Below are 13,423 nucleotides of genomic sequence, written 5' to 3' on the forward strand. Positions count from 1 at the left end.
ATTTGCTTATTGATAACATAGGACTTACTGCTGCCATTTGTCTTTTTGCTCTTTAATGTCTCTTATATTTTTTTTAATGGGCAAATGTTTTGAATAGACGTTTTCTAAAGAAGATGTGCAATGAGCATCAACCACATGAAAAGATGCTCAACATCATTAATCATGAGACAAATTCAATTCAAAACCACGAGATAGCACTCTAACCCTTAAATTACTTTAATTTGTTGTTGTTGTTGTTGTTATGGAGGTATAATTAACTTACAGTGTTATATTAGACTCAGGTGTACAATATAATAATTCAGCAATTCTATACATTATTATAAACTTACCCCCTCCCCATTCACCTCCCCTCTGGCAGCAACCGATTTGTCCTCTGTACTTTAGAGTCTAATTTTTTTTGGTCTCCATTTTCTTTGTTCATTTTTTTAAAAAATTCCACATATAAGTGAAATAATATGGTATCTGTCATTCTCTGTCTGAGAATGTCATTCTCTGCCTCTCTCTTAGCATTACATCCTCTAGGTTCATCCATATTGTTGCAAATAGAAAAATCTTATTCTCTTTTATGGCAAGTAATATTTCATTATATATATACACCACATGTTCCTTATTCATCCATCTATAGATGGACACTTGGGTTGCTTCCATACAATGACTATTGTAAATAATACTGCAAAAAAATACAGGGGTGCATATATGTTTTTGAATTTATGTTTTCATTTTCGTTGAATAAATGCCCATTAGTGGAATTAAAAATTATATGATAACTATATTTTTAATTTTTTGAGGAATCTCCATACTGTTTTCCGCAGAGACTACATCAATTTGCATTCCCACTGGAAAAGTTTTCTTTTTCTCTTGTACTTCAAAAACTATAAGACACACCTTAGACCAGTTAAAATGGCAAAAGTTAACAAGACAGGAAACAACAAATGTTGGCGAGGATGTGGAGAAAGGGGAACCTTCTTACACTGTTGGTGGGAATGCAAGCTGGTACAGCCACTCTGGAAAACAGTATGGAGAATCCTCAAGAAGTTAAAAACAGAGCTAGAGCTGTACTATACATTGGCTAATTGAATTTAAATTAAAAAAACTATAAAACATTGATGAAATAAATTGAAGATGACACAAATAAATGAAAAGTTATTCTACACTTATAGATTGAAAGGACCAATATTGTTAAAATGTCCTTACTACCCAAAGCAATCTATGGATTCAATCCAATGCCATCAAAATACAAACATTTTTTGCAGAACTAGAACAAATAATCCTAAAATTTGTAAAAACCACAAAAGACTTTAAATAACAAAGCAGTCTTGAGGAAGAAGAACAAAGCTAGGGGTATCATAATTCCAGATTTTAGGATATATGACAAAGCTGTAGTAATCAAAACAATATGGCACTGGCACAAAAATAGATACATAGATCAATGAAACAGAATAGAGAACCCAGAATGTAACCCTCACTTATATGGTCAACTAATTTATGACAGAGGAGGCAAGAATATTCAAAGGGGAAAAGACCATCTCTTCAACAAATGGTGCTAGGAAAACTGACCAGCTGCATGTAAAAGAATAAAACTGGGTCACTTTCTTACACCCTCCACACAATAAACTCAAAATGGATTAAAGACCTAGCTATGAGACCTGAAACCATAAAACTTCTAGAAGAAACCTTAGGCAGTAATTTCTTTGATATTGGCCTTAGCAACTTTTTTCTAGATATGTCACCCCAAGCAAATGAACCAAAAGTAAACAAACTATTGCAACTACACCAAAATAAAAGTCTTTTGCAGAGTAAAGGAAACCATCAACAAAATCAAAAGGCAACCTACTGAATGGGAAAAGATATTTCCAAATGATATATCCAATAAGGAATGAATATGCAAAATATGTAAAGAACTTACACAACTCAACACCAAAACAATGAATAATCTGATTAAAAAAATGGCTTTAATTCTTTTTAACTAGCCAGTGTTGGAGATTTTGTGGAAATATTGGAATACTCACACATTGCTGGTGGGAACATAAAATCATACAGGAGATGTGAAAACAGTTTGAAAATCACTCAACAAATTGAACACAACTACCAAATGACTCAGCAGTTCAACTTCTTAGTATATACCCCAAATAACTGAAAACACATCTTCTGACAACTTGTATATGAATGTTCATAATAGCATTATTAGCCAAAAATGTTCATCAGCTGTCTAATGAATGAACAGGCTGAGGCATATTCATCAAGGCATTATTATTCATCCATAAAATAGGATGAAATACTGATATGTGCTATTACAGAGATGAACTTTGAAAACATTATGCTGCATGAAAAAAGTCAAACACAAAAGTTACATGTTATCAATACATTGTTTTTAGGTTTTATTTGTTTGTTTTTAATTAAGTTGTCTCCAGGACCAACATGGGGCTTGAACTCACAACCCTGAGATCAAGAGTTGTATGTTTTAACTGACTGAGACAGCCGGGTGCCCCAAAAGTGACATATTTTATTATTACAGTTATTCAATGTCCAAAGTAGGTAAGTCCATTGAACCAGAGAGCATATTAGTTGTTCCCAGGGGCAGGAGAAACAGGGGAATGGGGAATGACCGATTGATGGTTATAGAGTTTCCTTTTGAAATAATGGAAATGTTTTGGAGTGATTAAGTGCTGATGTCTGCACAGCACTGAGAATGCACAAAAAAGCCACCTAATTGCACAATTTCAAATGGCTTAATTGGTTAATTTTATGGTATATGAATTTCACCCCTTAAAAAAAAGATTAAGTGGAGAAAGTGCTGAAAATGTTCTCTACATATGTATTTGTTCTATCATTTCCAGCAAAATAAAGAAACATATATGTCTAAGAAGAGGAAATAGTTCAAAATTTGTGTAAATACATAGCATGTAATGTTATATAATCATAACATTTTATGTGTGCTTCTTACATAATGTAAATAAAAAATGGCAGAAATTGTGTTTTAATATGATATTATCCAAACTTTTTTCAGAAACATATATAGCAAAAGTATATTAAATGTATTAGAAGTTACCTCTACACTATAGAATTCGAGTTCTATTTGTGTATTCCAAACTCATTTTTATTTTTCCAAACAATAATAATATTCAGCCATGATTCAAAGTCAATTATGTTTCGTTATTATTGCTATTATCACCATCATCATTAGTGTCTCAAATTATTATTATTTATTAGAGCATCAAAATATTCTTGTCCTAATAGGTAGGCATAGTAAGCCTGAACCTGAATTTCTACAATGCCATAATATTCATCATCGACCCCACTTGAAAGTGAAAATAAGGGGCATCTGAGTGGCTCAATCAGTTAAGCATCTGCCTTCAGCTCAGGTCATGATCCCAGGATCCTGGGACTGACCCCACATCAGGCTCCCTGCTCAGCAGAGACCCTGCTTCTCCCTCTCCCTCTGTCTGCTGCTCCCCCTGCTTGTTCTCAATCTCTCTCTCTCTGTCAAGTAAATAAATAAATAAAAAAATAAATAAATAAATAAATAAAACTTTAAAAATTTAAAAAAAAATAAAAAAGAAAGTGAAAATAAACAACTAAAGAACAAATAAATGTGTGTGACAGTGACTGAAATTCTGTGAAGAATTTTAAGTGCTTTCTGCTTTTGTCCTAAAAGTCTTCATACTAAAAGAAATTAAACTCTCAATAAATACTAAATTCAATAATTTTCATGAAAATTATTGTCTGGGTCATTCTCGCCCCCCATACATAAATCTTCACACACAAGTACCAATAAAGGTACATGCATATTAAATTAGTCTCTTATTTGTGCATCATTTCATAAGTAGCAAGAATATAAAGCTTCTCCTCTTTTTCTCCCCCAGTAGAGGTTAGTTTGCTCCTATACCAGTGTCTGTGTTTCTAAAGTGGTGTAATATCCCCTTGGGATATATAACACACATTTTTATTTAAAGATTCAGTTCAGTAGTACAGACATTAAGAGATTAAGAGGTTGAGGGTTGTGCATATACATATAGAATCAGGACGTTTTTGACCTGAACACCTGGAACAGATTCCATTCAGCTCACCGTCTGCTATCCAGAAACTAAGGTATTAAAGGACATAAATTTGAAGACATTAATGTGTAAAAGATTGGGTTTTCTTGAAAATGTTTATCTCCTTAATTCTCAGAGTACCATTCCCTGTAACTTTCCATCGTGATTATGAATATCTATGTTATCTCCTAACCAAATAGAAATCACTGGTCCTGTAGTAGCAGAAGTTAGGTATGAATCACCCCATGACAAGAAAAAACGGAGAAGAGCTAGAGAAGAGTTCTCAGTCATGGTCGGAGCAGTCTTGCTCTCTCCCTGCCCTACCATTGTCTTGGAATAAGAATCTAATCTACTCACTCCGTTTCTAGAGAGGTTTATTTGTGACTATGCTTCTTGCATGTTAGATAGCAAAACCTACTTGGAGGAAACCTCTGTCATATTGAGAGAACACTCTCAGTTGTTTAATAAGGACCATCCTGTGAGGAAAGAAGTTTATTGTCTATGGGGTTTGGGAATGAAAATAGACAACAGATGATAAAACTTTTAGCCTTATAAGTGGCTATATTTGTGTGTTAACGTTACTACTTCAATATACCTGTACACTTACAGCATAATGACTACATTTTCCCTGCACAAAAATTAAGTTATAAGTTTTGAAATAATTTAAGCTTGTTATGGAAAAGATCCATGATTTGTGGTTATTACCATATTATTTGATATTAACTTGAGTTTTTAATTGAGAATTCAGTAAATGTATTGAAGGTGGACCTAAATGTCTCATGTAATATTAAAACCATGATAGTAATCAACACTAGAACTATCAAAAGGAAACACAAGAAGCATAAATAAGATATTTATCTCATGGAAGAAATATATTCTTGGGGCGCCTGGGTGGCTCAGTTAGTTAAGCATCTGCCTTCAGCTCTAGTCATGATCCCAGGGTCCTGGGATCGAGCCCCACATCAGGCTCCTTGCTCAGGGGGGAGCCTGCTTTTCCCTCTCCCTTTTTCTCTGTCCCCCATTCCATCTGCTTGTGCTCTCTCTGTTAAATAAATAAATAAAATCTTTTTACACACACACACACACACATATACACATTCTTAAGAAAGGAGCACAATTAATCTGAGACATATTTCTTAATTCAATTGATGAGCATGTATGCTTTAGCTAATTTTCTATTTTCTCTTGTTGCACAGAATCAATAATTGAATTAAATGATCCTATGTCCAAGATTTTGACAGTAACACTAGTCAAATATTTAAAATAATCTGTTTCAAATCTATCATATTTATACAGCAATCAATTATTTATATGGGTATGCAAATATATATGTATATATACATGTATATAAGTTGTTGCAGTTTTGTTTCTCAATGATTTTTAAAAGAAAATGAAAATATAGGAACATATAAAAATATTAAGTAGAAATTTACAAGCCTCACAGAAAAACACTTAATGACAATTTTGGTACGCCAGGAATCAAATTCTAATATTGCAAACTCCTACTATTCTTTGTCTATAATACAAATTTTAAGGCTTTTGAGAGTATTGCAATTATTAACTTAAATCCCCATCACTATTACTATACAAAAAATTGAGAGTTAGCTAATGAGTTGCAATATATTTTAGTGAATTCCCCACTTTTGAATTTTCCATGGACTGATAAAGTGAAAAATATTATTTCAGAGTTTCCTATCCTTTTGTGAATGGAAAACCATATCACACCTGGAGATGAAACATTTTATACAATCAGAGTTACTTGCACTGTGTGAAACATGTCATTTATTGATTCTCGAAAGTGATCTTGATCCAAAATTTGCTTGTTTGAGTTCTATTTTGTCTGACATTAATATTTCCTAACAGTTTTGGGGTATGTGTTTAGTGTGCTAGTGTGATTTTTGTTAGCCAAGAGTCTGTGCATACTTTGTGTATGGTTTGTTTGCACCTCCTATATACTGTTCAAAAACATATTTTATTTATATATATGCATATATTTCTATAGCATAAACTGGTGTATAAAATCACTGTGAGTTCTGACCCATATGTAGTATATGTTAATTAACTGCCCTTTTTTGCCCAATCCAAAATGTTTGTTCTGCCTGATGCTGTATTTTTCCTCTGCTTTTTTTGATATTTCTTTTTTCTATTTTATGAGGGGGATTTTTTTTTGAAATTTAGGTTTTCTATTGATTTATGAAGTAGACATTATAGTTCTGTTTCCTTCAGTCATTCCTTTATGCTCTCCAAAAAACAATAGTGTGACTACATATAAGAATGCTTAAAGTCTATTATGAAATTTGACTCATTTTTACATTAATAATCTGTTCACTCAAAAATATCTGCTGACATCTAATACGTGCACAGCGTCTTGCTGGACACTGCAAATACAAATATCAATACAGTATGTTCAAATATTAACAGTTTGATGAACTTGGGCTGGTTGAAGAACATCAGTACATTGACAATACCGTGATGTTAAAATAAAACAGAGATGGATCCATTGGCAAATGTATCCCTTACGTACAGAGTCTGCCACTTTTCCCATCAGGTCATATCGAGAACATTTAAGGGGTGGTTCCCTATCCTCTCTGAGAGGGAGTTGAGTCCTCCTGAAGAAGATGATGATTGAAGCTGGATTTGGTGGTGGGGGGACACAAAATAGATCAGAGGGTTCCCGAATCACAAAGCTGGAATTACCAGCATGGTCTGGGTAGGAAAGAGCAAACAGTAATGGAACAGATCGCTGATCTGGCAGAATCCTAATCATGCTTCATGTCCAGGAGCATTTGTCTTTCCTCGTTGAAAAATTTCCTGAGCTCCTCCAAAATTTAGCTTAGTTGCCTTTTCTATCCTCCTGCATGAGGCTGTGATGACACCAGAACAAACTTCAAGGAGCATTCGGAATTAGTTTGCTTTGTGTTGCTTTGCTATTTCCACAAAGTGTTGCTTTTTGAAGTATCAAATCTTTCTTTCTTTTTTACATCTATAATATTTTCTTTTATTTTTTTAACAGTTAGATTTCTTTTTTTTAATAATAATTTTTTATTGTTAGTCACCATAGAGTACATCCCTAGTTTTTGATGTACTGTTCCATGATTATTACTTGCGTATAACACCCAGTGCACCATGCAATACGTGCCCTCCTTAATACCCATCACCGGCCTATCCCATCCCCCCCCCCCCCAAGCCCTCAGTTTGTTTCCCAGAGTCCATGGTCTCTCATGGTTCATTCCCCCTTCTGATTACCCCCCCTTTCGTCTTCCCTTATTCTCCTACCGATCTTCCTACATCTTATGTTCCATAGATGAGTGAAACCATATGATAATTGTCTTTCTCTGCTTGACTTATTTCGGTTAGCATTATCTCCTCCAGTCCCGTCCATGTTGCTGCAAATGTTGAGAAATCATTCTTTTTGATGGCTGGGTAATATTCCATTGTATATATCGACCACGTCTTCTTAATCCAGTCATCTGTTGAAGGGCATCTTGGCTCCTTCCACAATTTAGCTATTGTGGACAATGCTGCCATGAACATTGGGGTGCATATGGCCCTTCTCTTCACAACGTTTGTATCTTTGGGGTAAATACCCAGTAGTGCAATTGCTGGATCATAGGGTAGCTCTATTTTTACCTTTTTAAGGGACCTCCACACTGTTTTCCAGAGTGGCTGTACCAACTTGCATTCCCAACAACAGTGTAAGAGGGATCCCCTTTCTCCACATCCTCTCCAACATTTGTTGTTTCTTGCCTTGTCCATTTTTGCCATTCTAACTGGTGTAAGGTGGTATCTCAAGGTGGTTTTGATTTGAATTTCCCTGATGGCTAATGATTTTGAACATTTTTTCATGTATCTGTTAGCCATTTGTATGTCTTCATTGGAAAAGTGTCTCTTCATATCTTCTGCCCATTTTTTGATTTATTTGTTTCCCATGTATTGAGTTTGAAAAGTTCTTTGTAGATCTTGGATACTAATCTTTTATCTGTAATGTCATTTGCAAATATCTTCTCCCATTCCGTGGGCTGCCTCTTAGTTTTTTTGACTGTTTCCTTGGCTGTGCAGAAGCTTTTTATCTTGATGAGGTCCCACAAATTCATTTTTACTTTTGTATCTCTTGCCTTTGGAGATGTGTCATGAAAAAAGTTGCTGTGGCCGATGTCAAAGAGGTTGCAGCCTATGTTCTCTAGGATTTTGATGGATTCCTGTCTCATATTGAGATCTTTCATCCATTTGGAGTTTATCTTTGTGTATGGTGTGAGAGAGTGGTCAAGTTTCATTCTTTTGCATATAGCTGTCCAATTTTCCCAGCACCATTTCTTGAAGAGACTGTCTTTTTTCCACTGGATGTTTTTTCCTGCTTTGTCAAAGATTAGTTGCCCAAAGAGCCGAGGGTCCATTTCTGGGTTCCCTATTCTGTTCCATTGGTCTATGTGTCTGTTTTTGTGCCAGTACTGTGCTGTCTTTGTGATCACAGCTTTGTAGTACAGCTTGAAATCCGGCAACGTGATGCCCCCAGCTTTGTTTTTCCTTTTCAACAATTTCTTGGAGATTCGGGATCTTTTCTGGTTCCACACAAATTTAAGGGATGTTTGTTCCAGTTCTTTAAAAAATATCATTGGTATTTTGATCGGGATGGCATTGAAAGTGTAGATTGCTCTGGGTAGCATGGACATTTTAACTCTGTTAATTCTTCCGATCCATGAGCATGGAATATTTTCCCATCTTTTTGTGTCTTTTTCAATGTCTTTCAAAAGTGATTTGTAGTATCTAGAATATAGATCCTTTATGTCTTTGGTTAAGTTAATTCTGCGATAATGTATGATTTTTGGTGCTACTGTAAATGGAATGGATTCCCTAATTACTCTTTCTTCAGTCTCATTGTTTGTGTATAGAAATGCAACTGATTTCTGAGCATTGATTTTGTATCCTGCCACATTACTGAATTGCTCTATAACTTCTAGTAGTTTGGGGGTGGATTCTTTTGGGTTTTCCATATAGAGTATCATGTCATCTGCGAAGAAGTATCAAATCTTTCATTCTTCAGTGAGAATACAGATAAAAGAGAAATGTAGGTAGAAAAACTGCATAAAGAACAACTTGATATCTCTGACTCATCCACTACTCTAAACAATGTTAATTATCATCTTATGGTGACTGTTTATTATGGGAAGAAACATTAACATGTGCTATAAAGGCAAATACATCAGCTGCAATGTGGGCCCAGGATGAGACATGATAGAAAATGAGAGGGTTGAGCCCAATATTCATATTCAAGTGTGAGACCCACAGTGCCTTACTACTCAACTCCAAGAACACTGGAAGCCCATCACATATTCTTCCGGGAAGTACCTTTGTGGATTCTTTTCTGAAAAAATTCTCTGAGTAAAGACCTGTAAACACTGATAACTAAGGATGTCACCAATGAAGCACGAGGTCCTTACAGGGACTCAAAGTAAATCCTCCCAGTTGCTGAGACTCAATCATCACCTGCAGATTCAAATAAGCTTCAAAGATTGCTTATTAAGTGTGAATTAATAGTGAAAGCTTGCAAGATATTTGACAAATAGATCCCAAATGAAAGATTAAAAAGCAAGCTATAAAAATAAAAAAATGAAATTAATATCATATGAAAAGAATATATATTAAGCTGAATACACACACACACATCACCTTTAATTTACCTTTCTTCATTATAAGTATAACAGAAAGTTTTTACTTGCTTTAGAATGAATATATCCATCAAGTCTATAGTCACTGATCCTCTACTAGAATTTTGACCAAATTATTTTTCAAGTATCCTATTTATGTATAGTAAGTCCTTAATGTTTCCAGTACTGTAAGGAAACAAATAATAAATTGCACATATTCAGCGGAAGTACATCATGACAATCTGTTTCACTTTTCACATTAAAACTGAAGAAATGCTTAAATCAAGGAATTGGCTTAGATATATTGTAATGACTTACTAATTTGGTTTAAAAACATTTACCTCAAACTCATTTTCTTTAAACATTCACTTTATTCATTATAGTTTGAGTATCTGCACAGCTCCAAGAAGAAATAGTATGTTAAGAAGGGGAAACCATAGGGGCGCCTGGGTGGCACAGTGGTTAAGTGGGATCGAGCCCCACATCCGGCTCCTCCGCTATGAGCCTGCTTCTTCCTCTCCCACTCCCCCTGCTTGTGTTCCCTCTCTCGCTGGATGTCTCTATCTCTGTCAAATAAATAAATAAAATCTTTAAAAAAAAAGGGGGGGGGGAACCATAATCAACTAGATTTAAGAATACTGAGATTCGTGAAGCGTATTTCTCTTTATTATAGTTATTTGGATTTGGGCAGGTCATTAGCAATTCTGGACATCCATTTCCTCACACAAAAAAAGGGCGGTATAACAACCTACCTTAGACATTTTAACTAAAATTAAATAATATTCATGAGTAGTTCAAACATTCTCATGTACTTGAATAAAAACAAAGCTATCTCCAATGCCCTACATTCTGATCTGAGAATTAGTGTCTCAGTGCATAAACATCTCTACTCTCCTACTATAGCGTCAGTCTCTAATGAAAATAACCCCTTAGGAAAACCAAACTGAAGAGGCCAGGCTGTGGTATCAGGTCACTTTCCTTTTCTCCAGGTTCCATGATTTATCAGACAGAAGATAATGATCAAGTTCCTGACACCTCTAATGTGTAATTCTTCAATTATGAGAGGGTGTAAATAATGTGTCCTGCCTTATGGAGTTTTAGGATGATGTCTGAGGCAACGTGTAGAATGCGCTACCATGGTTCCTGTTTCTCTAGAAATGTTCAGTAAATGTTAGTGGCAGAATCAGAAGAATAAAGATGAAGAATCCTCCATTTCAAAACCATGAACATGGTAACTTCTGTTCAAATACTGTTTGAGAGTCTGCTAAGAATAATGACTTTGAATATTTTTTTTTTCTCCTAGTGAAGGATGTTGCAGGATCTCACACATTCCAACATCTCTAAGTTCCGAGTCTCTGAGTTCATTCTGATGGGATTCCCAGGCATTCACGCCTGGCAGCACTGGCTCTCCCTGCCCCTGGCTCTACTCTACCTCTTAGCTCTCACTGCCAACATCCTTATCCTGGTCATCATCAAACAAGAGGCCACACTGCACCAGCCTATGTACTATTTCCTGGGGATCCTGGCTGTGGTAGACACGGGACTCGCCACCACCATCATGCCCAAGATTTTGGCCATCTTATGGTTCAGTGCCAAGGCCATCAGTCTCCCTGAGTGCTTTGCTCAGATGTATGTCATACATTGCTTTGTGGGCATGGAGTCAGGTATCTTTGTCTGCATGGCTATAGACAGATATGTAGCCATTTGCAGACCACTACAGTATCCCTCAATAGTTACTGATTTTTTTGTTGTCAAGGCAACTGTGGTCATGGCACTCAGAAATACCCTAACTACCATCCCAGTGCCTGTGTTGGCTGCTCAGAGACACTACTGCTCACAGAACCAAATTGAGCACTGCCTGTGTTCTAATCTTGGAGTCACTCGCTTATCCTGTGATGACAGGACAATCAACAGCATCTACCAGCTATTTCTGGCCTGGACGCTGATGGGGAGTGACCTGGGTTTGATTTTCTTATCATATGTTTTGATACTTCACTCGGTGCTGAAGCTGAACTCAGCAGAAGCTGCATCCAAAGCCCTCAGTACCTGTACTTCTCACCTCATCCTAATCCTGTTCTTTTACACTATCATTGTTGTCCTTTCCATCACCCATAGTGCAGCAAAGACGGTTTCCCTCATCCCAGTTCTACTCAATGTACTACACAATGTCATTCCTCCTGCCCTCAACCCCATGGTGTATGCACTCAAGAACAAGGAGCTCAGGCAGGGCTTGTATAAGGTTCTGAAGCTGGACATCAAGGGCAACTAACACTGAGAATGTGCTCACTCAGATAATTCTCCCACATATCTTTCCATTGTATTCACCAATCATTACACGTGGCTGAAAAAATAGGGAACATATACACCACTGGCAACTTTTTAGTTAGTATAAAGAATCTGTGATGAAAATGAAACTTCAAAAAAGAAAAGGGGTGAAACTAATATTTGAAATCTTAGTACTCAGGACAGATCTTCATCATAACCTGACGATGCGTTATCTCAAGGAATCCAAGGGAAGGACAAGTGGAATATGCATCTAATTTCCTACCTAGTTGTCCTGGCTGGAACTTCTAGACAATGTTGACTAGCGATGGTTAGAGCGCATATCTGCCAATGTCTTCTTTTTAACTGGAGCATTTAGTCCATGCACGTTAATTTGCTTACTGATAGCATAGGACCTACTCCTGCCATTTGTCTTGTTGATTTTTAATGTGTCTCATATCTTTTTAAATGGGCAAAGGATTTGAATAGACATTTCTCTAAAGAAGATGTGTAATGGCCATCGAACCACACGAAAGATGCTCAACATCATTAGTCATTAGACAAATTCAAATCAAAATCATGATTTGTATTTACCTGTTGATGGGTGGTGTTATAAAACATCCCATAGCCCCTAAAATAGCTGTAAGTTGTTTTTAATCAAGTGAGCAAGTATTGGATTTTGTGGATACAGTGGTGGCCTTGTATTTTGCAGTGCGAATGTAAAATCATACAAGAGATGCGGAAAACAGCTCCGGCAAACAGACAAAAAGTTAAGCACAATTACCACATAACTTAACAATTCAACTCCTGAGTATATACCCAAAATAAGTAAAATAGGAATAACAATAACAATTTGTACATGAATGTTCATGGTATCATTATTAGCCAAAACCTGGAAATAACTCAAATGTCCATCAGCTTTTAAATGGAAAAAGAAAATTAGATATATTCATATAAGAAAATTAATCATCCATTAAATAGAAAGTACTTATACCTGGTGTTATAGATATGAACTTTAAAAAGCATTCTGCTAAGTGAAAAAGCCAGACACAAAAGGCTACATCTCATATCTACATCTTGTATGATTTTGTTTATGTGAAGTGTTCGGAACCGGCTAAGTCTACTGAATTAGAAAGCAAATTACTTATTGCCCAGGGCAGGAGAGACAGGGCAATAGGGAGTGACTGATTAATGTTTATGAAGTTTCCTTTTGAGGTAATGAAAATGTTCCAGAATTATATAGTGCTGATGGTTTCACAGCCACTTAATTTATGTTACAAATGGTAAAATGTTTAATTTTAGGGTATGTGAATTGTCACCTCAATAAAATATAAAGTAAAATTAAAAACACTGTCAAAGTGTCCTCTACATGGGTACTTATTGTATCATTTCCTGCATATAAAGAACATATATATCCAAGAATAGGAAAATGGATAAAGAAACCGTGTAATACATATGATACACTTTTCTTTAATTGTGTAT

The 13,423-nt window shown here is 35.7% G+C and overlaps 1 protein-coding gene across 1 annotated transcript; it reads left to right on the forward strand.

Annotated features, from left to right (window-relative positions):
- Positions 1-10,988: 10,988 nt before the first annotated feature.
- Positions 10,989-11,948, forward strand: LOC113249745 (putative olfactory receptor 56B2). Its single transcript, XM_026491213.4, has one exon. The coding sequence runs from the start codon at positions 10,989-10,991 to the stop codon at positions 11,946-11,948; it is 960 nt and encodes a 319-aa protein (XP_026346998.3).
- Positions 11,949-13,423: the final 1,475 nt, after the last annotated feature.

This window comes from Ursus arctos, unplaced genomic scaffold, assembly GCF_023065955.2.
Source record: "Ursus arctos isolate Adak ecotype North America unplaced genomic scaffold, UrsArc2.0 scaffold_22, whole genome shotgun sequence".
Lineage (NCBI taxonomy): Eukaryota > Metazoa > Chordata > Mammalia > Carnivora > Ursidae > Ursus > Ursus arctos.

Excerpts from the sequence above, each read along its gene's own strand:
- LOC113249745 (XM_026491213.4), top strand. The coding sequence starts at position 10,989 with ATGTTGCAGGATCTCACACATTCCAACATCTCTAAGTTCCGAGTCTCT.